The 9,732-nt window shown below is 38.2% G+C and overlaps 1 protein-coding gene across 1 annotated transcript in view; it reads left to right on the top strand.

The window, feature by feature from the left end:
- The first annotated feature begins 1,939 nt into the window (after positions 1-1,939).
- The window catches only part of polr3a (polymerase (RNA) III (DNA directed) polypeptide A), a 32,063-nt gene continuing 24,270 nt past the window's right edge, over positions 1,940-9,732 (top strand). Inside the window, exons 1-7 of the mRNA XM_042508326.1 lie at positions 1,940-2,152; positions 2,614-2,749; positions 3,844-3,981; positions 4,888-5,059; positions 5,166-5,320; positions 6,330-6,569; positions 9,404-9,566. Of these exons, the coding sequence (XP_042364260.1) occupies positions 2,109-2,152; positions 2,614-2,749; positions 3,844-3,981; positions 4,888-5,059; positions 5,166-5,320; positions 6,330-6,569; positions 9,404-9,566 (1,048 nt within the window). The 5' untranslated portion in view covers positions 1,940-2,108. The remainder of the gene's footprint in view (positions 2,153-2,613; positions 2,750-3,843; positions 3,982-4,887; positions 5,060-5,165; positions 5,321-6,329; positions 6,570-9,403; positions 9,567-9,732) is intronic.

Genomic DNA, 9,732 nt, shown 5'->3' with positions numbered 1-9,732 from the left:
AAATGATTAGCCAATTAATTGAAAAAATCATCTTGAGATGCTCTCTGGAAATAGGCAACATGCATTATCTGGTCATTACATACCCTGAGGGCTTCAATACATACATACTTGTAGCCTATATATGAGCAAGGGGAATTTTTTCCACCAAAATTTTGCATAATTAATCTTCATTTCTATAAATCTAAATCTAATACAGTATTGAGCAGGGACAGTGACCAAATCCCCGGATCCCCAGTCCTAAGAGACACTTAGTTATTTTTCCTCAGTCTGAGCAGTCTGAAATATTCAATTCCTCCTCAGGGACAAATGTGTGTGTAAGTGTGTGTGTCTGTGTGTTTGCTCATGATTGGATGATTACCCGACTGTATTTGATACATAGTTTCTAAACAGAGATGCTCAAGAGGCACTTTAAGGGAGGATCACTGAGCTGCCTCTCAAGCTGAAAACATTGTTAGCAGCAGTCCCTCAAGTGTTTCTGAAGATCATTTCTTATGTTCTTTATTTACACAGACGGATACATCAGGATATTCCTAAGTTATGTGTCCCCAGATATAAAGATGTAGAGGGACCAAACTCTTTGGGGGATGCATTGCCTCCAGAGGCAGATTTAGAAACCCCAGACCATGCTGAATACTATATCAGAGGTTTAATTAGAGGCTTTTTGTGATGTAAGTGGTAGCAGGATTATGAAATGGAAAATCAGATTCAGCCGGGCAATTTTCACCGTCGGTGGTTATCAGTTGACAGAACAATTAATCAGCACAAGCACGTTGTGGAAGGAAATCCTCATCAGGAAGTCATCAGTCGCCATCAGCACTCCCACGCCAGGGCATCAAACACAGGTATAACAGGTTTATTTAGTCTCGCTGCACCTCCTCTGAGTCTACATCTCTAGCTGTTGGAAATGCATTTGGTGCCATCTAGAGACAGGACTTGAGACTGTAACACATATGACCCTCCATCAGTGATCTCCTATAACCCTTTGAAACATGAGCAAACTGACTTGTTTTTTTTTTTTTCAAAAACATGGAGAAAATGTGATGAGCAACTAAAAAAGAAATAAGCAAGAAATTAGTAAAAAGTTACAGGAAAATTATCTAAAAGTCAGCAACAAAAACAGAAAAGTAAATACCATTTCAAACAAGGTAGGTAAGAGAGAATTGTTACATGTGAAGTTCTCTCTCTCTCTCTCTCTATATATATATATATATAATTATCTTTGTCTGTCTCTCCCTCTCTCTTTAAACCTGAGCAAATTAGCTTGATTTTTTTATCATCAAAAAAAGGAAAAGGAGGCAATTAGTAACTTAAAAAGAAATGACCCAAAAATAGCAAATGCTCTTAAAGCATTACAACAAAATTACTTGAAAGTCCGAAAAAAATAAGACAAGGTAGTTAAGAGAGAATTAGAAAAAAAATGTAACACATTGTTAAAGATGAAGTTCTAATAATTATAAATGTAGTTTCTAAATATATTTATTTTTTATACATAGGTGTATATATTTTTTTCTTATTATTCCATCTGTATGTCTCTCCCTCTCTCTTTTTTTTCTTTCTTCCCCTTTATTTATTAATCTTTCTTAATTATACCCATGGCCAAACCCATTGGACAAGTTACACATTTTGGCCATTAGGCGTCAGCACTCACCTGAGCTGCTCTTCTCTTCTATTTCTCGCTCTTGTTGTGCGCATGCGTATCCGTGTGCTGCTTTCATGCTCTTTTGTAAACACGGATTCCTCAAAAACAGTCATAAATTCAAGTTTTCGTGTGCTTACCACCAGATCAAACACATGTTAGCTGTTTATAAATTAAATCATCATTATAGACGATACGAAAAGTCGGCATTTCCACTTTTTGTCACAACTGTTTTGACCATTCATGAATACAGTCGCTAGATGACCGATTTACCTGAAGGCAGCGCTCTCTGCAGCTCGCATGCCATCAACACATTGCACGCAATTGCATGTTGCTGGCAGCTAGCACTTCCAAAACATGAGAAAGTAAAGAGACAGCGTGCAGGTTACAAGTAAAGCCTTGCCCGCGGGAATGAGGACAAAATAACAGTTTAATCAGTCGCGTTGGTATTTGTTTAGGAGAAGCTGCCAAAATGGTGAAGGAGCAGTTCAGAGAGACAGATGTGGCTAAAAAAATGTGAGTGTAACAGACTGCTAGCTAACAAGTTAAGCTAGCTCGCCGGTTAGCTGGTGCCACTGACAGTTTGCCAGCTAATGTTTTAAGTTGTAGAGTCGGGTTATTTTAAAGATAATAACTTTATAGTAGCCCCAACAAACGGACACATTATGTATTGGTGTTAACTTTAAGTTGTTATTCTGATAACGTCACGTAGGCCGAAGCTTAGGTGTACGTGTTTATGTCGATAGCAATGTTGTGTGGTGAATATTCATTAAACATAATTTAGAGACAATTAAATGAAGTTACCGTTTGTTCCTGTTCTTTTTTTAGCACTTCTCATCACGTGCAAACTTGTTGAAAATGTGCCACAACATGAGCACTCGTTTTGCTAGATTGGTCAACTCGTGCAGCTGATAAGGCAAGAAAGCAGACATTAACCCCGTGATTCTCATTGCTTTTATCTTTGCATTTGTTTACAGAAGCCACATCTGTTTTGGGATGAAATCTGCTGAGCAAATGCGCCAGCAGGCCCACATCCAGGTGGTCAGTAAGAATCTGTACAGCCAAGACACCAAACACACCCCACTGCCCTATGGAGTATTGGACCATCGTATGGTATGACATGGACACAAAGAAGAAGAAAACATGTGGCAAGAAACCACATTATAAACTGTGTCAAAATGCTTTTACAGCTTAACATACAAAAGTTCTTCACTGTTGTAGACCTGTTTCTACTTATGACTACATTTTAGGGGGGGGGGGTCTCAACTTAATTTCTGCCCTCTATTAAAACATGACTTTGTCCAGGGTTGGAAATGAACTTTTTAGTCCACCTGACACCTTGGCTGGTAGATTCCAAAATCTACTAACCACTCAGTAGATTACAGTGTCCTTTTCTTGGATAATGAGTCAAGCAAATCTAATAGTCACATGCATATTTTCCCAGCATTTGTTTTGTGGCTAATTTCCAACACTGGTTGTGTCGTTTTTTTTTTTTTTTTTTTTTAAATTTCTGCCAAAAAATGTTTTATGTTGTGTAAGCAGGGTTGAAAATTGGTGCCAGCCAAATGCTGGGAAAACATGCAAAAGGATGCAAGATTTTCTTCACTCACAAGCCAAAAACACAACAGGAGTCTAGTCTACTGAGCGGCTGGTAGATTTTGGAGTTCACCAGTCACAGTGACAGGTAGCTGAAATAAGCTCAAGTCCAACGCTTGGTTAAAGTCTGGTTACCTAAAAGTCTACTTGTAGTCCATTATTCTTAGTCTTTTACCTTTTCATTTTGAGGATGTCATTTAAATTCTAAAATGATTTGTTGAAGGTTTGACTATTTACATGCATGTAATTCATATACACTGGTCAGCCAAAACATTGTAACTACTAACAGGTGATATGGATAACATTGATTTTCTCATTACAATGCAATGTTCTGCTGGGAAACCTTGGGTCCTCGCATCCCTCGTAAGTGGTTCATCTCAAGCTACATCCACTTGAATACCAGGACCCAAGGTTTCCAGGCAGAACATCATAATGAGGTAAACAACGCAAGTAACTTCACCTGTCAGTGTCTCAAGTGTGGCTAAATAGTGTGTGTGTAAATATATATATATATATGTGGAAAACGTCATAAAAAGTTCTCACCCATCTCAGAAATACCTTCAAATAACTCATGCTACAGGCTCATCTCTCTGCTCTCATGTTTCCTGCAGGGCACCAGTGAGAAAGACAGGCCATGTTTGACATGTGGGAAAAATTTGGCAGACTGCTTGGGACACTATGGCTACTTGGATCTGGAGCTGCCATGTTTTCATGTCGGCTATTTCAAGGCCATCATAGGAATCTTACAGGCAAGTTCAGAATCACTATCCAGTTTATTGCCAAGTAGGTTTCACATTCAGGGAAGTTGCTTTGGTTAATTGCTGCAAATCACAAACACAAATAAAAATAAAAGTATTGCAAAAATCAAAAGATATAAATATATATATGCATGGAGTAAAGAATAATATAATTAAAATATGAAAAAATATGGACAATAAATAGCAGAATCCGAATTAAAATCAAAGAGTTGTGCAGTTTTTAGAAGTGGTAGTTTTTGCTGATATGTGCAAAATTGTCCAAGTAATGTGCGGAGACTCAGAGTACTCAGTATAAAAAGAATGTGCAATTTACAAAGATATAGTCCTGAAGATTTGCGTTAATGTATAGCATATAGAAAAATATTAAGATATTAGTAAGTGTCAGTTGGGTCTTGTTCTCGTTGATGATTCAAGCTGTAGTCTGGAAGAGACTGTTCACATGGTGTAAAGTGACAATATCAGATGGTTTGCATAATCAATAGAGAGACCAGGATTCAGTCAGAAGAACCATATCCCACACTGCAAGAGACATCTTAACAAGATAACTTCATCTGAAATGCAGCCAGCAGAAAAATAATTTTCCCCTAGGTGTCACTAGAGCATCAAAATTAGAACACGTAGAATTTATTTTTTTTGGCAAGATTGTGCTTGTGTATGCGCTTTTTATCATTCAAGTAAATACGTGTATAAATCATTGATAAGATCATGCATTATCAAGCATGCATTATAATTTACCCCATTGTTTTATATCGTAAATTCCTGAAACTACTAAAGTTGTCAATATTTTTATATCTTAAAACAGTGCAGCCATAATTTCACCTTTCAGTAATCTAAGCATATGTGTGAGAAAGTGTCTTACCTCCCTCATTGTGATGTGATATTTTCTCATGTCTCCAGATGATTTGCAAGACCTGCTCGAGCATAATGCTGACGAAAGAAGAGAAACTACAGTTCATTGATTTCTTAAAAAGGCCCAACCTGGCCTATCTCCAGAAACGAGGGTTAAAGAAGAAGATCTCTGATAAATGCCGCAAAAGGACAATCTGTCTGAATTGTTCTGCTTTCAATGGTGAAAAAAACACTTTTAAAAAAATGACATTTACATCTTGACACAGACTTTGTGTGCAATCCATACTGACTGGAAAAAGCTGAGTGATGTGTCTTTCATTCCTCAGGACCTGTGAAAAAGTGTGGCCTGCTAAAGATCATCCATGAGAAATATAAAACAACCAAAAAGGTGGTGGATGCTTTTGTGTCAGATTTCATGCAGTCCTTTGATACCGCCATCGAGCACAACAAAGTGATGGAGCCCCTGCTGACCAGAGCCCAGGTGAGCTTTAAACACTCTTTCACACTGTGCAGGAGGGAACATTTACTGTTCCTGTGATATGGCAAGTGATATCCCCACTTAAAACCAAAAGAAAAAACAGAAAAGTAGGGCTAGGTAACAAGGGGTCCTATCACTTTTATGTATTTTCTGTAGGTATGAGAAAAAAATCTCTGAGCAACCTCAAGCTTCAGACCTTCCTCATTAGTTACCAACTTTTTTTTTTCTACAAGATGACATCTTTTACCCGTGTCCCACCAAAATTAGCATATGTACGCAGGTTTTTTTAAACATGGGTAAACCCACAAAATATGAGTGATTGGCTTGGTTTCTTCTCTTTATATATTATTTATTCAGTCTCAATTTCAAACTCGGTGCAGACTAAATTGGAAAAATGTTTTAGCACTGCTGGGGAGGAAACGGAGGGTCATTAGTGATGGCGCGTTACCACGAAAAGAACGCGAATTTACCACATTCACCCGGTTGTTGTGTTCCCACCAATGCCGATCGAAGCCGGAGGCGTGTCTACTGCAGAGTCATTTGACCTCAGTGTGAATGCAGATTGTACATATTTCCATTGTATTAAAAAAAGCCAGATGTTAGCGGCTGTTGGGGTTTTTTTGTGCAGTGGAAGTGAGGCTTTAGTGTGCCAGAATTCTTTATATGGTCATCTGCTCCAGGCACGATACAGCAAGTGCTTAAATTACATACACTGCTACATGTAGCTACATGCTAACCTTAGCTAAACATGTAATGGTCAGTGCTGATTTTGTTAATTGATTTTGGATCATGTTTATGCTGTGACATGTCTGGTTATGTTTAGAAGGTTTTATTGTTGAGTAGAAAATACTGCTATACTCTTCCAGTCATTCCACGGCTGTATTTTTTGTAAAATATCATGGGAATAATCCTCAAACTGAGAAATTATATTCATATTGTTATCAGACACTATGTGGAGGCCCTGTGCCATGCATTTTGCCTAATTTTGCCTTTATTATTATTTCCTTTTTAGGAAAATCTGAACCCTCTTGTGGTGCTGAACCTCTTTAAGAGGATCCCCCAGGAGGACATTCCCCTGCTGCTGATGAACCCTGAGGCAGGGAAACCTGCGGACCTCATTCTCACGCGCCTCCTGGTGCCTCCTCTCTGCATTCGACCTTCTGTGGTCAGCGACCTGAAGTCAGGCACCAACGAGGACGACCTCACCATGAAGCTCACAGAGATAATCTTCCTCAACGATGTCATCAAAAAGGTTGGTATCTGTAATTGAAGGCGGCTACTTACAAGGTCACCACAGGCGTGAAAAGTACTTGAAAGTGTTTGGATTACAAAAAAATGAAATAAATAAAAATCAAGAACTTAAAAGTGCTTTGATTTAAAAGATTTCCTTAAAGGGCTTTGATTTAGACCACTGGGATCTCTGAGTTTCAGGCCCTATTGTTTTTCTTTGATTTTTTTTAACATTGTGCAGTGGATTTAGTGTAATTGTACCTCTGCACCAAGGCTAGGCCAAAATCATGTGCATAATGGGAGTGCTTTTTCCACCTAATTTTACTAGTCTTCACTAAAAAGCCATGCAAAAGGAGAAAAACACTAACATGCAAAGAGAATACTTTTAAATTGTGATCTCTGCTATATTTCTATATGTAGCCAATTTAGTCATGTATTATAGTTTTTGTTAAGTATTTATATGTGCAGTGTTTCCTATCATTTTGTAAGCTGTGACCTCCACATTTATTCACCAAGTTAAACTGTGCTAATGCAGCTGCCAGCCAGCTTATTTTTAGCTTTTATAACATGTTCCATCAATGTATTACTTTTAGCAGCAACAAAGTAGCGTAATGATTTACTAATAGGATTTTGGTAATATACCAGTGAGGTGTTTCGACCAAAAATACTGTCAAACTGTATATCAGTTGTTCGATGGTCACAAATTTTCTGGTGGAGGCGTTTTAAGAATAGCTTTCAGCTCTGCTAGCTGTGTTGTGGTTCCCACACAGCAGCTGGAAATAGACACAACAAGTCTAAGAGTATTGCTGAATGCTAGATCATTTCTAGCGAAGTGCTTGAAAAGTCCTTGAATTGTATCATTACAAAAGAGCTGCAACCCTGTGCTTAACTTCTGTCCAGTTCAGGCTGCCTGCAGGGACTTAAAAGGCTTGGCTCTCTGGTTTGAAGATAGTTATCTTTAGACTAAAAGATGGTCTAATTTAAAATAATGACCTTGGAAAGTGATCATTAACTTCTGATATCAGACGTAAGCAAAGGCTTTCAGATAGATTCAAGCAGCCTCCAGCTACCATCCATCACATTTTTCTGAGCATACAGCTTCTGAATAATAAAGCCAGACAGCAAAGTCCAAGTTTGATTAATAAGTTAAGTTTTTTTTGTTTATAAAGAAGCCTGCTTGACAAATTCTAACAAACCAAACACTCCTCAGGGTTATTATGGGATGATTGTTGATAGGGCACTTATGTTAAGTTTATCAGCCTTACAAACCAAGACATGTCTGAAACTCAGTTATCCGGGGCCGTATTTAAGGTACTTAGAATAATCTCAGAGAGCTCCTGATTTAATCCAATTTTTTTTAGCAAGGAGTCTTAGCTTTGGAGTGATTTAGGAAACTTCTCAAAGCAAGGAAGGAACAGAAACTTTTGTCTTGGTGAGGAGGTGTGGTTGACCTGTCGCTAGGTATGACACATTCTTTTAAAAGGAGTGATCGGTTGTCACAGACATTGTGAGCCTGCAAGGTGTTGACATCCAGTGGAATTGAACTGCACCACAATATTAGACTGTGAAAGTATTGTCATTGCTTGTGTGATCACTCTGCTGCAGGAAGATTGAAAAAAACCTAAATCATCACTGCCGCACTACATTTTTCCAGTTGCCATTTAGAGTTGTGCTCACAAATTTACACACCCCCCCCCCTTTTTTTTTTTTTGATATGACATATCATGCAGCCCAATTACAGTATCCAAACAACTCCCAAGCAAGCCTCTTGGCATCTGGAACAAAATCATTTGGAGTAATGAGACCAAAATTGAACTTTTTAGTCTCAACCATAATCACTATGTTTGGAGAGAAGTCAACAATAATTCTTTTGAACAAAAGTACATCATCTCCAGACTTCATCAGTCTGGAAGCTGCTCGTGGGAAACACTTGACCTCCCAACATGACTGATCCAAAACACAAGGCTTAGTCAAAAATTCAGTGGCCACACAAGCAAAGAGGGAAGGTTCTGGATTGACCTGGCCTCAATGTCATTGAGCCACTTTGGGGATATCTAATACGTGCAGATCATGCAAGAATTTTGCCCAGAAGAATGTGCAGATTTACCACCTGAGAAAATAAAGGACCTTGTCCACAAATATTACAAAAGACTACAAACCTTCATTTATGCTAAAAGGGGCAATACACACCATTAAGATCTAAAGGTATGAAAACTTAAGAAAAGGAACCATCTCAGTACTTTCTTAATTTTAAAAATGTTATATCTGACGATTATGTGACTCTGTGATGCCTCATAGTATAATTTGAATCCCATTAAATATAAAAGAAATCTCATTTTACAATTTCTGCAATGGTGTTTAAACTTATGAGCATCTTAGTGTCTCTCCATCTTAGTGTCTCTCCATCTTAGTGTCGTGATAACTTTAATTTCTGGTGTTATTGCGTTGGGTGGATTTGAGCACATCTCTAATGAGATTGACCTTAAACACTATCCCCGTTCCATCTAATTCTTAGCTTTTCATTTACTCACTGATATCCAGCATTTGTAGAGTCTTTCCCCTACCTCTTTGTCTCTTTGCCATTTTCTCCTCTGCTTAAGAAACTGTTAAGCCTCATAAAGGTCTTCTTCCCTACTCTTTTTTTCACCATAGCAGCTCAGTCAAGAGTGCTTTGTGAATAACTTATCTTTACCAGGATCTAGTCTCAACTGAAAGGGCAAGTCCTTGGAAAACATAACAATTTCTCAGACTTTTGTCATAAGGAGCAACTCTTTATACTAGGAAGATTTGTGAATGTCCCCAGATGTCTTAATTTACATGGAAGGGCCGACATTAACAAACCCTTTTATTATACAGCATCGTATGACGGGGGCAAAGACCCAGATGATCATGGAGGACTGGGACTTCCTCCAGCTGCAGTGTGCACTTTACATCAACAGCGAGCTCTCTGGTATCCCTCTTAACATGGCACCAAAGAAATGGACCAGAGGCTTTGTGCAGAGGCTGAAGGGGAAGCAAGGTATAGTGTATAAATCTGCAATATCTTATTTTACCCATATTTTAAAGTTCTATTTAATTTTCTGTAATTTGGATATAGAGTACATAGTTAACTCTCTGCATTAAATGCTGATGGCTCGTATATAAAAAGAAAAAATAACCCTTAATACTAATTAGTTTGATACTTG

The sequence above is a fragment of the Plectropomus leopardus genome, chromosome 19 (genome assembly GCF_008729295.1).
Source record: "Plectropomus leopardus isolate mb chromosome 19, YSFRI_Pleo_2.0, whole genome shotgun sequence".
Taxonomy (NCBI): domain Eukaryota; kingdom Metazoa; phylum Chordata; class Actinopteri; order Perciformes; family Serranidae; genus Plectropomus; species Plectropomus leopardus.
This window is presented reverse-complemented; position numbering and strand designations above follow the sequence as displayed.